Source organism: Carica papaya, chromosome 1 (genome assembly GCF_054855325.1).
Source record: "Carica papaya isolate Zhongbai chromosome 1, ASM5485532v1, whole genome shotgun sequence".
Taxonomy (NCBI): Eukaryota; Viridiplantae; Streptophyta; class Magnoliopsida; order Brassicales; family Caricaceae; genus Carica; species Carica papaya.
This window is the reverse complement of record NC_142309.1, coordinates 13,365,175-13,388,880: the sequence shown is the minus strand read 5'-3', so window position 1 is coordinate 13,388,880 and position 23,706 is coordinate 13,365,175. Positions and strand designations below refer to the sequence as shown.

Sequence of the window (23,706 nt, the reverse complement as noted above, 5' to 3'; positions counted from 1 at the left end):
TTATATTTTTAAAAGTTAAAGGCGAATGTATGAATTGATGACATATTCTCTTTTCAAGTATTAAAAGTAAATGCATTGATTCAAAAGTTACATTACATTTTTAGACATTAAGGTAAATATAAAATTAGAGGGTTACCTTATCTTTTTAGATATTATATATGAATAAATTATATTATTATGAATTAAAAACGAATGCAAGATTAAAAAGTATTTTATCTTTTTAAGTATTAAAAATGAATGCATAACAGAATTTCACTTTATCTTTTTATGTACTGAAAGTAAATACATAATTAAATATTAATCTTCTTTTTTTAGGCATTGAAGATGGATGCATGATGAAATTTTACTTTATTTTTTTACACTAGACTATAAAAATTTTTAGTTTCAAAATTAATGCTTCTATTTTTTTTTTCTTCTGAAAATATTTAAATGGAGTTGGAAGAATTTTGTTTCATAATTCAAAATTTATTTTATTTTTACAAAATCCTCAAAAGGGTATTTTTGAAGTTTGGAAAAGAGATAGAAAGTTCACTATGTCTTATATTTTTTGTAATGTTTATATACTATTGCACAGATTTTATTTGTGTTAGAGAAGCTCTTCTTAATTATCCATTGACAGTTTGGCTTAAAACATTTGTGACACATGGCATGCCCTAAAATTTTCTCATTTTCTTCATTATTATTTTTTTCTTGTGCTCCGTGTCCCACTTATAACTGTTTCTGGTTTTCGTTAAGGTTGGACGCTTATTAATTAGGGTGTTTGATAGAATTTTCATCCTAACCGAGGTTAAAAAGCTTTATCTTTGCTTGGGATTCTGCGACTGTCTGTCTTTCTCATTTGTTGGCAAGCGGAATAATTCATGTTTGAACCACTTGTCCAATATTTGTACTAACTAATGCCTCCACATTTTGCAATAAAAATAATTTGGAACTTACAGAGATGCATTATGTAGAGGGCTTGATTGATGGTGATTGTTCGATATCCAACTCTTCCTTTGAAAGTAGTAAAAAACATCATCTGAATATTCCTCCTTACATGGTGATATGTTAAGAAAACAATTCCATTCATTTACTGTAATTTTCTTTTGAAAGTAGTAAGAACATTCACATTCTATATTATCAATTTTGATCCTGCACTTTTTTTTTTTTTTTTTTTTTTTTTCCAAACGCATTATATGCGGGCATTGGGGAGGTAAGGCTTGAAAAATTAAAGGAAAGTGATAATAAGTTAGTTAGGTACTACAATGCATACTCTAAAAACGTTCGTAAAAAATAAAACGTTAATTAATTTATTCTATACCATTGAAATTGTGATAAAACAAATTCTATTTTCATATCTAAATTCTTAGAAATTAATCAAATATAATATGAATTAAATAACTTAATTGAAGAAATTCTTTAATATAAAATTTTTGACAATATTAGATTTCTATTCACAACTAAATAAATAATTGATATAATTAAATTAATTTTATTTTATATTTCAAAAATGTTAAAAATTTTTAAAAAATTCTTCCTAAAAATTGAGAAAAATTCTCTCCAAAAATATAGATCAGTTATTTATTTTTCTATTTCAGCAATACATCAACTTAATTATTTAAGCTCTTGGGAGGAAGCCCTGATGACATGTCTATATGACGCCTATAAAAGGAATTTTAAAAAATAATTTTTTTTTAATTTAATTTGATCATTGTTACAACATTTATTTTTTTATTTTATATTATTCCAAAAATATTTTTTCATTATAAAATCATTAAGATATTTAGAAGTGTCTTAATAAGTTGGCAAAAAATCTGTCAATATCACAATAATATACCACAGTTTTTCAGAAAAAAAAAATATATATATATATATATATATACAAAAAGTTTTCTAAGAAAATAAAAAAAAAAAGAGATATATTCATGATCATCCCTGGGTTAAAGAACTATTCTCATGAGCTAAAAAAAGTAAACGTAATATGACCATCTCCCCACTGAAATATTACTAGCACACTTCAAATAAAAACATCACTGTATACATTCTAACTATTCTCTCTGTGGAGGAAATCTGGCTTCTGGAGCCTTCTTGAAGTTTGAGGTAAAATGGAAGATAAGGACATGTTCTTTTATACTCCTTTACAAGCATGATCCACACAAAAGGAGAGGCTTAGGAAATACGGATTCTATCTTCATGTTCTTGTTTGTCAATCATCTCGCAACCATCCTTTAGACCTAACAAACTACAGGATATACAAAAAACAAAGAATCCTAACCACAATAAAGTTGAAGAGTTTCATGATCTTTATGAAATTTTGCAATTTAGGTAATGTAATGAGAAGTTAACCTTGGCTGGCAAGTCATCTGGCATTTCTGCGACAGATCATATCTCTTTGTATAATATCATGAGGCATTGGTTGAAACCTCATTTGAAAAGCTCTATAGGAGAAATAAGGTATGAGAGTAGAAATGACAACAAGAAATGTGATGAGCCAGTAAAGGATACTTGGAGCACAGGCTTCTGTAAGAACACTGTATGCAGTCGTAGATATTGTGGGAGGAATTGAACCATAAACCACCAAGAATAAATACCATAAGAATATGCTTCCCCAGATGAAGATATGCTGGATCCAAGTGAAGTAGTTGACTGAAAGTGCCATTTGGCAATTTACAGCCCACACTACACATGAATACATTGTGATCCCAAGAACTGAAAAATCAACTACTTGACCATCTCCTCGAAACGCTTGGTACATGATACAGTTGGTGGTGAAGAGGAATATAATTATGGAACTAAGTACTCCATTAAACATCCAGCAGAGTATGCGTTTCCAGCTGAAAAGTACATTATATGTTCCCTCTTGATACAGCCAAGGATACTGCAAAACAATTGTCCCATAAATGACCTTATGACCCTGATACCACACTAAAGTTATTATAATTCTATCGTGTGAATCTAACCACAGGAAAAATACATGAGCATTTGATTAGTCAACTACCAGTAAAAACATTATACATGAGTATTCCATTTGAGACCATTCCTGCTCTTTAAATAGAAATTAGGGATATATCTCCAAGTGCAAGTTAGTATGGAGTTGCTTTGTAGAGAAGTTGTGATCTTATTCTACATATCAAATATACAATTAGAATGGACTTAAGTATGAAAAGTACCTAATTCGCTGGGAACGATATGGGGAATGTTTACATCATATATATTTTTTTAAATCACAGACATTAATCCCTTTTTGGAATGATAAGAGAAATGCATCCATTGAAAATTCAAGGACATTCAATCTCTTTTCCTATCATTGTTTATGTCCATCATTGGTTTTCTTCCATGTTCTCATGCATATTTCTGGTTGGTGCAGGTTGCTCCTTCAGGGCTTCATGAGTTAACCTGTATGAGGGAGGGCAAGAAAGGAAGCTAAAACTCTTACGATAGGTGGAATTTTTGCAGGTGTGTGGATGCTGGGTTGCTACTTCACTAGAGTGCTTCATGAGTTCAAACCTCTGTGGAGGGGGGTTAAGAAAGGAAGCTAGTGATAAGAAAGGGAGCTAGTGCAGGTTTTTGGATGCTGTGGCTGGTGCAGAACAGGATCTTTGAAGACCGATCATTCCCTTTTCAGTTCCAGCAGGAAAGGATGACCTTTTTGGCCTTCCTATAAGCCAAGTTCCATGGTCAATTTACTGGTATTTCTATTTCTGTGCTACGTAAAAATTGGAGGGCAATAGTACAATGAGTTTTCTGTTTTTGCTGTAATGTTTTCACTTTCATAATTTAGAAGACTCTAAGAGGCTATATTATCCTTCTGCATTACATTTTCTCCCTTCTTATCCTTAATATTCTCTCTTTTCCTACCAAAAAAGAGGGTCTCATACCTGGAGACAGAGTCGTGCAGGTACATCCTGGTCAAAAACACCCAGAGCAATTACAGGAAGTGAAGTGAAGAAGACATTGTAACACGACATGTACCAATCATTATAAGCAGGTTGACCAGAGAAAGAAGCATGAGCCTCGAACCAAAATAAAGTAAATCCAAAGGTGATATTCTTGTAGAAGAAGTAACAGATCTGCATCCACCAAAACAACAGAATGATTATCTAAACAAAGTAGCATCTTGCGGTTTTTACACCATGGTAAAGGGACTTGAAGTTGAGGAAAAGGGTAGAGCTACATATTTAAATAATATATGCATATAGCCATCTTTGCTAGCTTTAAGTAAAACAGCAGAGTCATGTTAAGGCTATGTTTCGAATAAATCTACAAAAAATTATATATTCTAGATGACCTCATGTGAAATATTTTGAAATTTATTGACCTTCTATACAATTCTATGTAGATCTAGAACAATATCTTTTAGAAATTTAAAGTACACTGTTTCAGTTCCACATCAGAGTTTATATGAGGTTAATTTTTATCATCTTTCAATAAAATTACATCATTTTTAATTCAATCAAATATGAACTTAAAAATAAATGCTAAAAAATTTTTGAATTTGTTCCAAACATATTCCAAAGAAAACATGATTATGGAACAAGTAACTGGCATAAGGGCAACACATTTTCTCCTAACAAGGCAGTTGCATCTAGATATTGAAAACTGTGATCAAAACTATACCTTTGCCACTTGCCCAGATTCCCTACCCCACCTCGACCCCCACCCAAAACAATTAATCACCAGCAAGAAAAAGGAAAGAAAAAAGAGCACCTCTAGGGCCCCATTTTTACCATCATTGATATTCGCCTATAGCACCAGTGACCATGTACCAGCAACAGACGTTCCAGAAAACAGAACTGAGCAATAGCAAAATCACTAGCCATTACAGCCTGCAGTCCAAGATTTAAAAAACAAAACTAAAAATCAGACAATTAGATACCATAGAAGTATGAAAACATCTTGAAAGGATGATGGTGAAATGTTACAAAGGTCAAAGATGACATTGAGAAAACAAATTCATGCAGCAGGTATAAAAAGTGAAAAAATATTTGAGGATAGTTATCTGCTTCGCTGGTACATTGAATCTTGATAGCAGGACATCTCTATTTTAACTCTATAAATTTGAACAAAATCACATCAAACAGGAGACACAACCATAAATCGAACATGATACCAAAGAATATGGCAGATAAAAGAAAAAAAAAATGATCACCTAGTTTTTGTCTTTGCTAAAATGAACTGCTGGAGAAGGTGTTTCCTATGGACTACACAACAATTTTTTCAATTACAGACTTGTCCCTCTCATTAATATTTACTTTCATTCAAACTCTAACTGTTAGATTATTAAAAATTAGTTAAAATTAATTCATATCAACTTGCATTTGAATTTTAAATTTAAGTTTAGTTGAATTATGTTGTAACCGGATAAGGGTGGACTTGAGTTTGTGTACAAGATCATCATTTGCACGAAAAAACAAGACTTGTGATTGTAAATTGGTTTATTTAAGCCATGCAAATATGAATGAAACTGAAACTCTTTTTCTTGCATCATCTTCTCAAAATTTTACCGAAGCACAGAAACAGAGAGCTTTGTGGGGTTATGCTCTGTTTCTGTGCCCTCTCTCTCTCTTACTTTCTCTCTCTACAAAAGCTACGTAATTAGTTTTTGCATGCAGCAAATTTCCACGTAAAAATATTACGTGGTATCAGAGCATCTTGTCTCGAAGGATCTGTGAAAAGAATAAAGCCTACCTATCAATCCAAAAATCTCAAAAACCCGTTATAAAAATGCAACCTGTTCTGGCTCATCTGCACCTCCACACTTCAATGGCAAAAATTACCATGTTTGGGCGCTGAAGATGGAGATCTATTTGCAATCACTAAACCTCTGGGATGTGGTTCTCAATGACACCGAGCCACCTCCACTGCGGGACACGACGTCCCTAACCTAGATCAAAAGGCATAAGGAGGAGGTTATGAAAAGGCCTCGTGTGCTTACCTGCATTCACTCGGCAGTCTCAGATGCGGTATTTAGTAGGATCATGCTCTACAAAACCCCTAAGTCGGCCTGAGACAAAATCAGAGAAGAGTTTGAAGGTGGTACCAGAAACAGAAGAACACAGTTACTAAAATTGAAAAGAGAATTTGCAATGCTGCGAATGAGAGAAGATGAAACAGTAAGACAATATTCAACAAAGCTGATGGATGTTATGAACAAGATAAGGCTGCTGGGAGAAAACTTTCTTGACTCATGGGTGGTAAAACAGATCCTAATTAGTTTACTATCTCGGTTTGAGTCCAAAATCTCTATGTTGGAGGAGCTGAATGATACTGATACCATCACTGCAGCTGAACTTATCAATAAATTAGATTCGCAGGAGCAGCGAACCAACATGAGGAAAACCAATTACACGGAAGGAGCCTTGTTCATAAAAGCCAAAGCTGGAATTGAGAACAAAGGAAAGCAGACTGGAGAGAAGAGCTCAACCTGGAAGCAACAAGGAAACCAAAACAGAGGTAAGCAATCAAAATTTCATCCTTGCAAAATTTGCACCTTGACCAACCATCTAGAAAAGGATTGTTGGTACCAGGACAAGAAGGCAATTCAGTGCCACTTCTGTAAAGGCTTGGCCACAAAGAAAGAAATTGTAGGCTGAAGTAGAAGCAGAATGAAGGCCAAACTAAAGGAGAACCTCAGCAAGCAAACATCACCGAAGCAACTGGTGAAGTCTCGCCAAACTTGTATGTGGCCTCAAATGAAGTAATAAACGAAGATGACACAAAATGGATCGTTGACAGTGGGTGTACATCCCACATGTGCAAGAACGAGTTCATGTTTACCTATCTAAACAAAGCTCTAAAAGACAAAGTGAGGTTGGGAAATGGCAAGTTCAAGAATGCATAAGATAATGGCACTATCTCTGTGAATACCCATCTAGGTACACGACATATTACTCATGTGCTTTTTGTACCTACATTAAAGCAAAATTTGTAAGTGTGAATCAAATGACAAATAATAGGTATAAAGTTCTTTTTGAGAGCAAATGCTGCAGGATTTATGATCTTGATGGGAAGCAGATCGAAACAGCACCAAAGATTAATCAGAATTACCTACTGTGCATGAAGAGGCCAGCACACATGGCCTGCTATGCTAGTGCAAATGAGGGTGAAATTCGGCACAAAAGTTTTGGACATTATCATTTGTCCGGCTTGAAGAAGTTGCAAATTGAGAACCTGAGTCTCAATCCCCCTTCACTTGGTGAAACCAACACTGTTTGCAGTGTATGCCAAATGAGCAAGATGCATAGAACATCCTTTCTTGCACAAGCCAGCACACGAGCAACAGAAAAACTTCAACTTGTTCACTCTGATATTTGCGGGTCAATGAGCCAAGACTCCTTAAATGGGAGCAGGTATTTCTCCCTTTTTATTGACGATCAGACACGGAAGGCCTGGATTTACTTTCTCAAAAACAAAGCAGAAGTGTTTGGTAAGTTTAAGGAGTTTAAATTGATTGCAGAAAAAGAAAGTGGGTGTTTGCTCAAAATGTTAATAACTGATAATGCACTTGAATATAATTCACAGGAATTCAGGGATTTTTGTAGCTCTCAAGGGATCAAAAAGCAACTTGCTGCCCCCTACTCACTGTAGCAAAACGACGTTGCTGAAAGGAAGAATATAACTGTAGTGGAAATGGGGAGATTTCTGATGAATGACAAACACTTGCACAAATAGTTCAGGGCTGAAGCAGTAAACACATCTGTTTACTTGCTTAATCAGTTGCCCACTCGTGCCTTGGAGAAGATGACTCCATTTGAAGCTTGGCATGGCAGGAAGCTCGAGACTACCCACATCAGGATCTTTGGCTCAGTTTGTTACAGCCTAATTCCTGATGAAAAAAGAAGAAAGTTAGATGACAAGGGAGAGCTTGGAATTCTCCTCGGCTATAATACAGAAACAAAGAGGTATCGGGTGTATATGCTGTGCTCCAGAAAGCTTATGATTAGGAGAAATGTCGTGATAGATCAAGGCTCACACTGGAATTGGGTAGAAGAAAAAATAGAACGTGATGAGGCAGAGAAACTGGTGACAAGAGGAGATGAATCTGTACCAGCTCCATTCCCTTTTGAATTGGAAAATGATGAGGAAGTTGGAGATGATGGAAGTGCTGATGGAGTTAGGATGAGAAGTCTCTCTGAGACATACGAATCATACAATTTTGTCTTCAAAGAACCTGCAACCTATCAAGAGGCAGCCACACATTCCTCTTGGAAGGATGCTATGATGGAGGAGATTGCTATGATCACAAAGAATAAAACCTGGACTTTGATTCCTAAACCAAAAGGCAAGAAGATAATCAGTGTCAAGTGGATTTACAGACTCAAGTTGAATCCCGATAACTCTGTAAATCGGCACAAAGCTAGGCTATGCCCAGACTGCAGGAATCGACTTTGGGGACACCTTCGCTCCAGTTGCAAGACATGAAACCATCATAATGATCCTGGAAGTAGCAGCGCATTCATAGTGGCAGGTTATGCACCTGGACGTCAAGTCTGCATTCCTAAATGGTGATCTTCAAGAAGAAATTTATGTTGATCAACCGGATCGATTCACTGTCGAGCGAAAAGAGGATCATGTTTATCTGCTACATAAGGCTCTGTATGGCCTTAAGCAAGCTCCACGAGCTTGGTAATAGAAGCTGGACGAGTACCTACTGTATTATGGATTTAAAAGGAGCAAGGCAGAAACAACACTATATGCAAAACACAATGAAAATGGCTGGAATCTAATCACTGCCATTTATGTGGATGACATACTGGTGACAGGTAATAATCGATGTAAAATGGAAGAATGCAAAAGACAGTTTGAGGAGATGTTTAAGATGTCCAACCTAGGTGAAGTAACATACTTCCTGGGGATGGAAATAAAGCAAACTCAGAACGGGATTTTTCTGTCTCAAGCAAAGTATGCACGTGAAATACTTAAAAGGTTCAGCTTGATGGAGTGTAAAGCTGTCTCTACTCCATTAATTCCAAACTTAAAATTAATTAAGGATGAAACAGGTGATAAAGTGGATGAGGCAAGGTACAGAAGCTTTATTGGAAGCTTGCAGTATCTCACTGTTTCAAGGCCGAATATGTTGTTTGCTGTGAGTTTGCTACCACGATTTATGTCATCTCCAAAACAATCTCACATGGCAGCGGCAAAGCATGTATTGAAGTATCTTAATGATACCCAAAATTATGGAATTCTATATGAGATAAAGGGAGAAGGAAGGCTGCTCAAGTATACTAACAGTGATTGGGCAGGGAGTCTAGATGATGCACGCAGCACTTTTGGTTATCTATTTTCATTTGGCTTTTCTCCTGGACATCTAAAAAGCTAGAAGTGGTTGCTCAATCTATAGCTGAAGCTAAATATATTGCTGCTGCAGGTGCTGCAAATCAGGCAATGTGGCTAAGGAAAGTAATGCATGATCTAAAGCTGGATGTTTCTCTACCAACTGAAATTTTGGTGGATAATAAGTCGGTCATTGCAATTGCTAAGAACCCAGTGATGCATGGCCGAACCAAGCACATTAATGTGAAGTTCCATGCAATTAGAGATGCTAAAAAGAGTGGTAAAATCAAGCTTTCTTATTGCTCATCCGATGAGCAACTGGCTGACATTCTTACAAAGTCGCTTGGAAAAGGGAAATTCGAAATGATGAGAAAGAAGTTAGGAATTGTAGGGACTTATTCTTAAGGAGGAGTGTTAGATTATTAAGAATCAGTTAAAATCTATTCTTATCAACTTGCATTTGAATTTTAAATTTAAATTTCCTTAAATTATGTCGTAACTGGATAAGGGTGGAATTAAGTTTGTGTACAAGATCATCACTTGCACGAAAAAACAAGATCTGTGATTGTAAATTGATTTATTTAAGCCATGCAAACATGAATGAAACTGAAACCCTTTTTCTTGCATCATCTTATAAAAATTTTACTGAAGCACAGAAACAGAGAGCTTTGCAGGGTTATGCTTTGTTTATGTGCCCTCTCTCTCTCTTTCTTTCTCTCTCTACAAAAGCTACGTAATTAGTTTTTGCATGCAACAAATTTTCACGTAAAAATATTACACTAACAAACTTGAAACTCTGTCCAAATAGGTGCAAGAGACAGTTCGGCACAAAGTTTTAGCCCAAGGATCTTATAGTATGTAAATTAGGTTGAAAACCATTAAAACAAAATGCATCTTACCTAATCAATTATTTATTTCTTTTTTCTATTTTAGAAAATCCGTATATATAAAGTTGTGATATTAAACAAATATACGTTCAATCATTCTTAATTAGTATTAGAGCACTAGAAAAAAACTTTAGGCCTCCATCACAATCTCTTATTGGCCTTTATTACTGAAAGAAGACCTAAAAACCCTAAGGAGCCAACCCTCATTGTTGGCCACCACCATCCAGCTGCTAGCTCCAAGACCAGCCTTCATCGCCGACACCAGAATCCTTCAGCCGTGCCTCCAACCATGCTCATCTCCGCCAGCCGCATGTTCAGCATCTTACCCCGTGCAGTTCAGCTGGCTCTGAGGCCGCTCCTGGACGCCGCACCACCCACAAACATCTGTTTGCACGCAGGTCAAACCTCTACAGTGTCTCCTCCATGCAGCCAAACCTGCACAGCTCCTAGATAGCTGTAGTCAATTCCTGCAGCACATGCCACCAATTGCTGTCCCCTGCAATTGCTAAAACCAACCACAGATGCACCTCATTGCAACAGCAGCCCTAATAACCGCAAAATAGCTGGTTGTCACTGCATAGCTACCCTCTGATGTGCCAGGCCCAAACAGCGCCTTCATTGGGCACCTCCAACTGTGCCTCTTTTCAGTAGTGTGCTCAATCTAGTTGCACATCTGCCCTTCTGCACACAGCCAACAGCCATGCAACCTCCACAAGCTGCATCTGCCTGCTGCACATAGCCCACAAGCACAACCGATTCCTTACACACTTAGCCCTCTGCTGTGGACAGCTTGGAAATTCTGTTCTACTACTGTAATTCCTGAATTCTGCTCTATTTAATTGGCCTTAACTGCCTCATAATGTTCAGATCATGTCAGAGGTCTCATCTCAAGTTACAGGTACAAAACCCAGCATTGCAGATACACATAAATCCACAGGTATAGGCTTGGTGACATGCTTAGGTATGCTTTCTTTTCCGCATAATAGATAGATTCTTTGAAAAGTCATGGATTATAGATTCAGGGCCATTAACCATACAACAAACATTTTGAAGTACTTTCACACATATGTTTAACGTCCAAGTAGTAGGAAAATTATTACTGTTGATGGGTCGCTAAATACTGTTGCAGGAATAGGCAATAGTAAGTTTTGTATATTCTAGTTCTAGAAAACATGCTACATGTTCCTAAACTTTGTACTAATCTCGTTAGTAAATTATCAAAGGATTTAAACTAGAAAGTAACTAAGGTTACTTCTCATTATAACTTTCAAGACCAGAACTCGAGAAAGATAACTGGACATGCTGAAGCCAGAAACAAATTGTACTACTTGAATGCAACTGAATTCTCTCGCTTCCTGCCACTACTTCAGACCCAATCAATAAGCTCTGACTCTTTTGCAAAAAACTGGACATCTTTTTTAATACTGAAGGTTATGTTTCCCTTCTTATTTAAAAATTCTTTTGGTAAAAATTTACACTGCGATGTATTCAAAAGCATGTAACAATCCCAGTAGCAACAAAAAAGTATATTTCTATTTTCATTAATCCATGTGACATTTGGAGACTATCCCACATTCCTAACATTTCTAGAACTAGATAGTTTGTCATTTATTACTAAGTGCACTAGAATCACATGACTTTTCTTACCCAAATCCAAATTATATGTCAGCCACATACCAGTTTGGTAATATAATAAAAGCTCAATTTGGAACCCATCTAAGAAATTTCACCCTGACAAAGCAAAAAACTTTATTACTTACATACTCTTATCATTTTTTCACCAAGAAATGATCTTCATGAATCTTATTTACACACTCCACAATAAAATGTAGTGAAATACAAGAATAGTCATCTTCTACCCACCACCAAAGCTTTCCTCTTCCAAAACAATGTCCAAAAACAATATTGGAGCGAAGCAGTCCCTACAACCACCTAAATTATTAATCGTTTACTCTCTAGTGTTCTAGATTTCGAAAGTCCTCTAAAAACACTCTTCAAGTTTTATCAAGAAATAAATGCTACAAACCATATGGTCTTTCATTCATATTCATTTTCATTAAATGGGAAAAATTGATCACAGGGCCTTAAAATGCATATTACAATTCTTTGGTCATTAATTAAGGAGCACAAAAGAAAGACTGAAGGCTCAATTGAGAAAATAAAGTAGAGATAATTTACAAGATAGAATTGATCTATATCTAACGTCTAACGTATCAATTTTAGATATTAAAAATAAAAAGATAAATTCTATATTTCAAAACGTTTTAATAGGGTACTCCTCTTCTAAAAAAAGGTACAACTATCAACATCCACCCACATATAAATTCTATATCTTAGATGTCACCTATGTTGAACAAGAGCTCATATTTCATCAACCTTCATCTTCACGGAGAGTTTATATTTGAAAATAAAAATAGACTTCTTGATTGACTTTAACCTACCATCTTTGCCACATACTCAAAACACCGCCAACACCATCACAAGAGAACCTACAAAACCCATCAGAGCACTTGTCTACTCAAGAAACCATACCAAAAGCCAGATTTACTTAGATGTATACAAGGAGGAAGAATTTGAGTTCTTAGCCTAAGCCGATCCAAACATTCGACCTCAATTATGAAACAGAAATAAGTCCTGAAACCCCACATAGTTTAATAATAATATACCTATTGGACTTCGTTAAGATATCGGGAATGCACTAAACATCCTCTTCATCTTATTTCACGGTTTGTATCAGTTGACAAATGTTCATAATCTCATAAAAATTTTCTCATAAATTTGAACACAAAATTTATTTTTGACATTATATTTAAGATATTATCATATGAGAAATGAAAAAATACTATGAATATAAGAATGCAGACATTAGAAAAAAACCAAACATAAAAGTGGTGAACCTATCAAAAAAGGCTTGTGGGATACAAGTAAGTGTCCACAATCAAATAGAAGACAGATGAGACAATCAAGAAATATAAAACAAGATTGACAACAAATAACTATATACAGACTTATGGGATAGACTACTAAGAAACACTCACACCAATAGTCAAGATAAACAGAATGTGACTTTTACCCACTTTCATTGGCCATTGCAATAATTCGATGTAAAAATGTTTTCCTGCACAAAAATATGGAAAAAGAAACCTACACACGAATCCTACAGATTTTGCTAGAGAAGTAGGTAAAATAAAATTTATAAACTGAAAAATCCACTCTATAAGCTCAAGCAATCGCCTAAAGCATGGTTTGGAAAAGTTGCAAAGGTGATGATCCGCTTGAGACATAAGTAGATTTAAAGGAACCACACTTTGTTTATCAAATGCTCAAAGACAGGAAGAGTTATAGCACTCTTATTATATGTTGATAACATTATTATAACAAGTGATGATGAAAAAAAAAATAATGTAAAGCAAAGCCTAACAAAAGAGTTCGAAATCAATGACCTAGGTAAATTAATACATTTATGGCCTATTAAGAGATATTGGCAAGTTAGCCTATAAACCAACTACTATTCTTATGAATTCCAATCATGAGAGTCGTAGAAGAAGATAAACCATTAGATAAGGAGATGTATGAGAAATTGGTTAGGAAACTGATATACCTGTTCCACACAAGACCAAACATCGGTTATGCAATAAGTTCTTTTTTTTTAGATAAAAAATATGGTATTATTTATTCACAAGCACCAATAGAGTGTCAGCGCATTTACGAAAAATGCCAAATAAGAAGTATCCCTCCCATCACCTAGCGATTTAAATAGCACTTGTGTTGTCTGCATGAAGAGGAGTAGGATCGGATTGAGAAAACCTAAGTTTGGCAAGTAGCCCACGAAGCCAAACAATCTCAGAGCAAGCTGCTGACATGGCTCGATATTCAGACTTGGTGGAAGATTTTGAAACTCGATCTTATTTCTTACTCTTCCAAGATATTAAGGAATCTCCAAGAAACATACACTAGCCAGTGACAGAATGACGAGTATCAGGACATCTAACCCAATCAGTACCACTAAATGCCACAAGACGAATTGAAGAACCAGTCGAAAAGAATAAGCCATGGCTAGGTGAGCCTATAAGATACCGAATGATGAACAACTACTAAGTGCAGATGACGTGGAGCTTGCATAAATTGGCTGACCTATTGAACAGCAAAGGAAATATTTGGTCGTGTAATAGTAAGATAATTCAAGCTTCCAACCAATTGGCGAAACATAGTAGGATCAGGAAGAGGATCCTCTTCCTCACAACGATATTTCACATTCAATTCCAATGGAGTATCAATTGAAAAAGAATCTTGAAGGCCAGCCAAAGCAATCAGATCTTGAGTGTACTTGTGTTGATGTAAGAACACACCAGAAGAATCAAAATGAACCTCCAATCCCAAAAAAATATATAAAAGAACCAAGATCTTTTATATGAAAACAATCCTTAAGATATTGTTGGAGACTAGTGATAAATAAAGAATCAGTTCCTGTGATAGCAATGTCATCTACATATATAAGAAGAAGAACACAACCTGTAACCGTTTTGCAAAGAAACAAAGATGAGCTATATTTACTCTGCACGAAAGAGAATTGGAGCAAAGTAGTTCGAAACTTGTCAAACCAAGCTTTGAGCCTGTTTCAGGCCATACAAAGATATTTTTTTAATTTACATACATCTGATGTAGGTGTAGAAAATAAACCAGGTGGAGGTGTCATATAGATATCTTCTTTGAGATCACCATGAAGGAAAACATTTTTTACATCCATCTGGTGAAATGACCAGTCTTGTGAAGCAGCAATGGCAATAATAGTTTGCACAGTTGCCATTTTTGCTATAGGTGCAAAAGTTTCCTCATAATCCACTCCATTCTCCTGTTTGTTCCCAAAAACAACTAAGCGAGCTTTATATCGATCTAGAGTTCCATTTGAATGAAGTTTAATTGAATAAACCCATTTACATCCAATGGGTCGAATAGATGGAGAACAAGATACAATACCTCAAGTATGACTCTCTTGGAGAGCTTGGAGTTCCTTCTTTATTGCTTTCTGCTATCACTCATGCTTGGCAGCTTATGAGTAACATGATGGAATAAAAATAGAGGACAAAGTAGAGGAATAACCATACCAATTAGGAGGACGAGATACTCTGGTAGATCGTCGAATGATAAGCTCTGGAGGGACAACTGCAGAAGAAATATTAGAGACAGGTTCAGGAGCAGTCTTGAGAAGGAGTAAAGTCGGTTGACGTTGTTGATAGACACATCCAAGTTTGAAATGTTCAAAAGATTGTAAGTCCTCAAAGGTAGAAAGAAAAATACCAACAGTAGATGACTCCACATAGGTAAAAAAAAATATTGACTAAAAAAAAATAACATTCTTAGAGATACGAAATTTGTTAGAGCTAGGATCATAGCAAACAAAACCTTTTTGTGAAGTACTATACCCGATAAAAGCACATTTAGCAGATTGAGCAGAAAATTTATGACGCTAATGGCAAAAGTATAAAACCAACACAACCGAATGAATGTAAGTTATGATAGGTAGGATGTTTACTATAAAGACGATAGTAAAGAGAGTCAAGTTTTAATACCTGAGATGATAGTCTATTAATTAAATAGACGGTTGTGGACAAAGCTTCAGCCCAATATTTTGATGAAATAAACGACTCAATTAGCAAAGTACGAGTTACATCTAAAAGATGTCGGTTCCTACGTTCAACAACTCCATTTTGCTATGGTGTATATGTACATGATATTTGTGAAATAATTCCCTTCTCAAATAAAAATTTAAGAAATTCATAAGACATACTTTCCACCAGAATAAGATCTTAACACTTTAATACTTGTATAAAATTAAGTCTCAATATAAGCAAAAAAAAGTTCTGAAAACAGATAATACTTCAGATTTAGCACGAAAAAAATACACCCAAGTAAACCGGTTGTAATTAGTTATAAATGTTACAAAATACTTATACTTAGTATGAGAAATAACAGGTGGAGGACCCCAAACATCACTATGAATAACATCAAAATATTTTGCATCTCGCTAATCAATAGACAGAAAATGAAGTGTTTTACTTTTACCTAACTTACATGTAGAACAATTAAAAGAAATATTCGAAAAAAGATTTTTATCACCCAACAAACCAGAATTCAATAAATGAGATAAAATATTAAAATTCGGATGTCCTAAATGTTTAGGCCATATTTCACTTTTACTGTCAATAGTGGTACAAGCAACAGATAAGGCGCGAGGAATAGAAAAATGAATAGTAAATAATCTCCCGACTTTAGGTCCCTTCGCGATTGTCGTCCCCGACACATAATTCTGCACAAGACAACCATTACGAGAAAAATACACATCACAATTATTATCTACCAATTGACCAACCGAAATAAAACTAGCAGACAACCTTGGTGATATAAAAACATTTTTGAAAACTTCCATTAGCAATCTCAATTTATGATGAACCATAATACTTACGAATATTTTTAAGCATACGAGATGAGTTGGTCATGTGATTTGAAGCAGCATAATCAACAAGCCAAAATTGAAATTTAGTATCATTACCTTGTAGACCCAAAATTGAAAAAGCTGAAATAATAACTACAACTGGTACAGCTGTTGATGGGGTTGTTGTAGGATTTATAGATACAGCTAATGCAGCAAATTAATTGTTGATACTTGCTGAAGCAAAATTATTTAAACCAGTTTGAAAAGCATTGACTTTGCGATTTTGAGGACGTGTGTGACATTCTTTGAGAATGTGTCCTTGTTGCTTACAGTAATTGCAAAACTTTTTTCCACAATTGGTAGTAATATGACCATAGTTTTTGCAACTATAACATTGCTTTATGCTTATATCTCTACCTTTTCCTTTTCCTTGCGCTACAATAGCAAGATTGATAGTGTTCTCTTTCTGAAAAGTGGTTTGGGTTAAAAGGTGTTGTTCTTCACGAAGCAGTTCTCCAAAGCAAACATCCAAGGGGCAGAAGGAACACGATTCATTAAGTTTGAGCAAATATTCTCAAAATTAGGCTGCAAGTTCATCAAAAATTGATCTTGCTTACTCTGTTCATGAACTTTTTGAATTATAGATAGAGATGCATCAAGTATGTCAGCATAAACAATATCAGTAAATTTAGTTCATAAATTCTGAAATCCAGAAAAATAATCTTGGATAGAGAGATTTCCCTGAGAGTAATTGACAATGTCATGCTCCAACTGAAAGCATCTTGAACAGTTGTTTTGATTGTACACCTTTTTAAGATAATCTCACATAGCTTTTGCATTCTTATATGGCTTTAAATTAAGTACAATAAGAGGATCAGCCGATCTTAAAATCCAAGTCATCACCCTAGCATCTTTGACATTCCACTGAAGTAACTTTTCAAGGTCTGTAGGAGCTGGATCACTTCCATATATATGACCCCATAATTCTTTTCCTGTCATAAATAGTCGAAACTAAAATTCTCATGCATGAGTTATTTTTTCTGGTGAATCGAACATTAAAAGATTCGAACGTAATCTTTTCGGAAGTCATTTTTTTGAAATAACGAAAAAGAACAAAAAAATAACGAAAATTCCAGCACGAAGATCACAAAGATATTTGAATTATCAAAGCACTCAGAAGAAAAACCCAGCTGAAAAATATCAAAATACTTGGGAAAAAAATACAGATTCAGACTCTGATACTATATCACGTTTTTGAGTTGAATGCTTTTGCCCTTCATCAGCTTTCCATTAAATAGAAATAGTTCTTATTTACATCCCTAAAAATATGCTATTCCTATCTGAAATAATATTCTAATAAGGGAAAATAATTTACGGTATAATTATAGAATATTTAAACCATAATTATAGAAATATTTACAGTTATTACATTTCTAAAATATATATGGAAAGTATTATTTTTCTAATGAGCTGTTCATATTAACTCTCTAATGAGCTGTCCACCTTGCTAACAAAATGGACACTTTATCTCAAGCTTCTGGAAGTTTTAAAAAATGAACATCATGATGGCAGAAGTAGTAGAAATATACGAGTTGATCACTTGCACCATTCGTCCCAAACCTTCTCAGCATATAGTCAAAAAAGCCCCAATTTACATGCTCATAGGTTTTCCCATATTCAACTTACGTAGAACATCTTCCCTATTCCTATATAACATACCATCCACAACCTCATTAGCTAGAAGAGTTGCATCCAAAATATATTTTCCATCCATAAAAGTACATTGACACTCGTCCACTTACCGCTCATTTTTGCCAGTACTTTCGGTATGAGCTTATAAACGCTTTCAATTAAGTTGATAGGTATAAAGTCCTTAATATTAACCACCCCCTTCCATGTTCAATATGAGGACCAAAAAAGAAGAGTTTAAAGATTTAACAAAAGAACCAGATTCATGAAATTCTTTAAAAAATCCAAGAATGTAATCCGTTGTACATATCAAAATTGTTATAGAAAACTCATGCTAAACCCATCAGGACCAAGGAATTTATCCTTCTTACATTCCATGGGTCCCTCAACAATCTCCTCCACAGTAAACTCTCTTTCAAGTGATTCTCAGCTCTGTTCATTTAAAGACGTGAAGATCAAACCACCTAACTTGAACCTCCAATTGAATTCCTTATAATACAACCTGCAAATGAATTCCATGACCTCTTGCCTCAGATGCTCTTATTACCCGTCACTACCAGCCATCTATCTTGGTTTCCTCCACATAACTGACCCTCCTATGGTAGTTAGTCATGTAGTGAAAGAAATTTTTGTTCTTATCCTAATTTTTAATCCATTAGATTCTTAATTTTTGAATCCAAGAAATCTCTACTTGTAATTTGTTTGCAAATTCTAACTTTATAAATTCCTTACGAATCAAATTCCCGATAGATAGACCACCCTCCTCCCCCCCAAACCCCCTTCCCTCCTTTTTTTTGCACCACTTTAAAGCTAGCATTACAATCCATCCTTGCTTTTTCCACCATTCTTTGATGTTATCACATAAACTACTAATTATTAACTATTTGTCCTTAAACCTGAAGGGTCAAGGACCCCATTTAATCCCATCGACGACTAGGTAAATGGGAAATAACCAAAAATAGTGCACAATAGCTATTAGTTATAAGTGGCAGGAAATCAACAGGAAAAGCCTATCAATTCTGAAACAAGTCGAGTTGAGTCTCTGATTAGACAATGTCCACTTACTTCCCATGCAGAGTAAATCCAATAGTTCAAGTCTATCTGAAGTGTCTTTAAACTCATCAGCACAAACCCTCAACAATGCTTTATAGATCTCTCTTTTCTGTTCAGAACTATGTTCGAATGCTCTCCCACAGTCCACGAAAAGTTTTAATTTTGCTTAGAGTCATCCAAATCCTTCCACAACCCTTTTCCTCCTTCACCTTTGCTATATACATCAATAAACATCCACTTCCACCCATTTTTACGATCTTCGAAGAGGCATAAAATAAGCATTCTCCCAGCAACACCTCCTCGCTATTAAGAATCTCTTCATTTCAAAGGACCAAAATCCCTCGGTAATCCCCTTAAGAAGTAAATCATTCTAATTGCTTTCTTTGGTTTTCTTAAGGCCACAGAAAAATCCCACTTGAGATGAATTCTATTTTAGATCCCTGAAAATATATTGTATCAGTTTTATATCTATCGATGCAACCACTTATCACCTGTCTCTTCCTGTGGTCACTTATTCTCCTTACATTCCAAGAAATAATGTAAGTGTCCCTAATCAACCTCTCTTCATTCTTTTCCCCTTCCTTGAGCTATCATAAATTATCTACTAAATTGTCAAAGATAACCTCAAGCACGCTACTAATCCACTGGGGATTCTAGAGAACCCATCTAAAGTTTTCTTCCTCACTCAAATCCCTCCCTCACCTCAACCTCCATTATTTCTGCCCTCTACATCGTTGTCTAATCATCTCTCCCAAGCATTTCAATGGCCACATTGCCTGCCTTTGGAACCACCAAAATGGCTGGGCTTCATCCTTCTCGACTGCCTCACGCCCAATCAAAAGATTTCAAATTTTGTCACCACCTCCTTACCTATCCCTACTTCCTCCCAAGCACTTCTAAACTCCCGTCTCCTCAGTTAGCCTCTGCTTCGTAGGAATATGTTTTTGAATCTATCGTCGCAGTTATGCGGGACTTCTCTTCATCTCCCCCGATTCACAGCGTGGGTTTCCACTTCTAATTTTGGGTCACGGGTCTCAAAACACAATTCGACCTAGACCTAATCTTTTTAACCTATTTCCCTGGATCAATCTGTTTGATTCATTTTCCTTTCTCAGCTCGTGTGAATCACGTAGTCAGCCAAGTTTTCCTCTCATAATTGGACTCTCCAACCCAAGTCCCATTTATGCTCCAAAGATGCTCAAAATGACGCCTCATTTCTATGTTTCAAGGGAAACCAAGATTTGAATTTTGATTTTTAAATTTGACCTGACCCATCTTGAAATCAGGCCTTGTCTTCCCCATTGGCCTCTCCTGTCACAAGACATCCTTCACATTGTCGATCTTTCTCTCTTTACCTGTAGTCTCACTCTCAGCTCCATTATGCAATTCGAACAACATAGCATAATAAGTGGATTTTCTTGACCTTCTTCAGGCAATGCAAATGCTTTTAGATTCTTGTTTTGACCTCCTTAGGCTTCCTCAGTGCCTCACATTTGCTTCCAGCCATTTTGGACAGGCTACTATCATCCTCCACTATCCATCGGCCTGTGGGCCTTCTGGAATACAAATGTGTCTCACTACCTCCTCTTTTTCTTCTCTATGATGACTAGAAACCTCCCCTTGTTGTCATCTACAACAGCCACCCGTAAATTGTAACTCCTTCCTGTCTTATTTTGACCCCAACCTTCCACCTCTAGTCCAATAAAACTCTTACACGGCTCCAAGCAATGATTTAATTTCATCTTTCCAAAAAGTAATCGAGACCTTAATACTTCTCCCATTTCTACTCATCCTTATTCAGTCTGTCTTCTCTTTATAGACAACATTGAACGGTTTATTCTTAATGACCAGAAATCTTCTGGTCTGATGGAGCACCATTACCACCTCCCTAAAGGAGGCTACTCTAGCTTGCAGATAAGCTCATCCGATCCGTCTTCTTCTTTCTTTCAATTTTCTCTTAAGTTTCTGTAGAAGACTTCCACGCCACTGTTCTTGGTTCTTTATTTGCTTCTTCCTTTCTTCTTCTTCAAAAAGCCCTAGATTGAACATCCGTATATTGCTCAATTTGGTGACCCTTTTGACCCTCCATTTGAGTTTTCTTCTTCCTTTTCCTCGCCTTTTCTTTGCTCCATCCTCAAACCACTCTATGTCTTTTTATTATGCAACCTCTTCCTATCTCCTCACTCTCTATTCTCACTTTTCTTTTTGGGTTTTCTTATTCAAAATCCTTTTTCCTTCTTTTTCATCAAAGCCTAATCTCCTCTTTTCTATTAATTCCAGAGCTAGGCCCAGCTTTAGAGTCTTCACTAGCAGATTCCTTCCAAAGACCATTGCAAGGATTGTTGCCTATACCTCGCACCTGAGCAGAGCACGCCACTAGCAAGAATAGATAATTCCTCATAGAAATAAATCCTCGTGAATGGAAAAAGGGCTATATGTGACACACAAAAATGGCTCGCTGCTGTTTCTCGATTCCTTATGTCTTTATCTCGATGCCAACCGAGCGAGGTAGGACAACTAGTGTAATCATTGAGTTCTTATCGCTTCTCGCTTGAAAAAGCAAACATAAGCTGCCAAAAAGGAGATGCAAATAACCCTAGGGTTTTGGATTTGGAGAGAAGAACAAGGCAAGGTTTTGTGCCTGCTCTAATTTTGTCTTTTATTCACCTCCTCTCTTCCCTAAGGATCTCGGTTAGGAACCCTTAAGCTTCTAAGTCTCAATGCCTCCCTTGTGCTTCTCTTCTTTTCCTCTCTTCTCGCTCTATTTCTCTAGTATACTTTTGGAGTTTGATTGCCAGCAGGTGCAAGGATAACATGATTATCATGCATTATTTTACCGCAATCTATGATAATTTCATGTTCTAACAACAGGTACATAATAAGCCATAGTCTGGTAAGCTCTGTGGATCTGAAGAAGGTTGATGCTATACATGCAGTAAGTGTTATAAACCACTTCATGCACAGTCGTAAAGAAATGCACTTACAGGCAGCCTACAGTGTGTTACATTACCTAAAAAAATCATCTGGGAAATAGATCTTGTTAAGAAAAAGTGACAGATTGCTCATAAAAATCTCTACTGATGTATATCATGCAGATTAGTGGTGGGAAAAAGGTATATCACATGTTATTGTATCGTCCTCGGAGTAACCTATCTGAAGAAGCAAGAAGTAAAATGTAGTTACAAGATCAAGTGCAGAACTAGAATTTCAGATAATGGTACAAAGAGTACGTGAATTACTATGACTAAAAAGGATTTTAAAAGATCTGAGAATCATGTGGGAGAGCCTTATACGCCTATGCTGTAACAATAATCGATTATAAGCATTACACATAATCCATACAAAATAACTGAACCAAATATATTGAAGTGAATATACATGTTATTAAAGAGAACCTCTATGGCGGCCTAATATGTACTCCATAGATGCCTACCAATTCACAGCTAGTAGATGTGCCGACCGAAGACCCAACCAGTCCAGCATTCTAAACTATCATTATCAAGCTGGGATGGACAATGTTTGTTCCCCAATTTGAAGAGGATTATTAAAGAGAACATATTATACATAAATTAGGTTAAAGAGCATTACGATAAATACACTCATATAATTTTTTTAATTTTAGGAAAGATCTGTATATATAGGATTATGATATTCAATAAAATATGTGTTCAACCATTCTTAACATAAATAATTAAAATTGTGGAAGAGGAATCATTGTTGAAAGCCATTTCTTTAGGACAAGCCATGTTCAGGGATTCTGTTTATGGTTCAAATGGCATTAGCAGTAAAGCCTATACTCTTCATGGCACCATTCCTGACTTAAATTAGGGTCATATCAAAAGATAAGCTGTGCCACCTTTAAATTTATATCAAACTATCTCCTAGATTTACAATCTATCACTATGCACCTCAAACTATCAAAAGATATCAAGTTGCATTTTCTGTTAGTAATTTTTGTAACTCTAAACAACAGCCTACCTTCTTTTCTGAGAAGTAAAGAAAATTTATTTTTAAATTAAAAATATAGTCTCCCTCCCCCCCCCCCCCCCCCCCCTTTCCTCTTTTTTCTTTTGTCATTCCTTTCCCTCTCTGCTGCAAACACTCTCCCAAACCCTAGGACTCCAGCCTTTCTCCCAATTTTTCTTTCTTTTTTCCTTCTATCTTTTCTCTAATAGAATTTGCTGGCTGGTTTGGCTATCAAATAAACAAGAGACTGCCACATGTATAAACTCAGTGAGTTACCAAGAAACGTGATTCTTCCCCCCCTCCTCCTCCTCCTCCAAGGAATACCCTGCATTGAACCTGCAAATCAAATTTTTGCTATCTCGCTCACCATGCTTATTCAATAATTAACTCAACTACCCATGTACCTTTACATAAATGAACACT

The 23,706-nt window shown here is 35.8% G+C and overlaps 1 protein-coding gene across 12 annotated transcripts in view; it reads right to left on the bottom strand.

Moving 5' to 3' along the window:
* Window positions 1-1,881: 1,881 nt before the first annotated feature.
* The window catches only part of LOC110825159 (ATPase E1-E2 type family protein / haloacid dehalogenase-like hydrolase family protein), a 29,816-nt gene continuing 7,991 nt past the window's right edge, over window positions 1,882-23,706 (bottom strand). For 2 of the 12 annotated variants that reach the window (XM_088220183.1, XM_088220202.1), the window contains exons 9-12: window positions 23,560-23,619; window positions 4,707-4,805; window positions 3,858-4,049; window positions 1,882-2,857 (exon numbers count right to left, since the gene is read on the bottom strand). In XM_088220183.1, the coding sequence (XP_088076309.1) occupies window positions 2,339-2,857; window positions 3,858-4,049; window positions 4,707-4,805; window positions 23,560-23,619 (870 nt within the window). In that variant the 3' untranslated portion in view covers window positions 1,882-2,338. Of the gene's footprint in view, window positions 2,858-2,946; window positions 3,638-3,857; window positions 4,050-4,686; window positions 4,806-15,247; window positions 15,306-15,714; window positions 15,893-16,410; window positions 16,450-16,993; window positions 17,568-23,559; window positions 23,620-23,706 lie in introns of those variants that run through there. The other 10 variants (XM_088220191.1, XM_088220195.1, XM_088220212.1 and 7 more) reach the window with 10 other exon arrangements.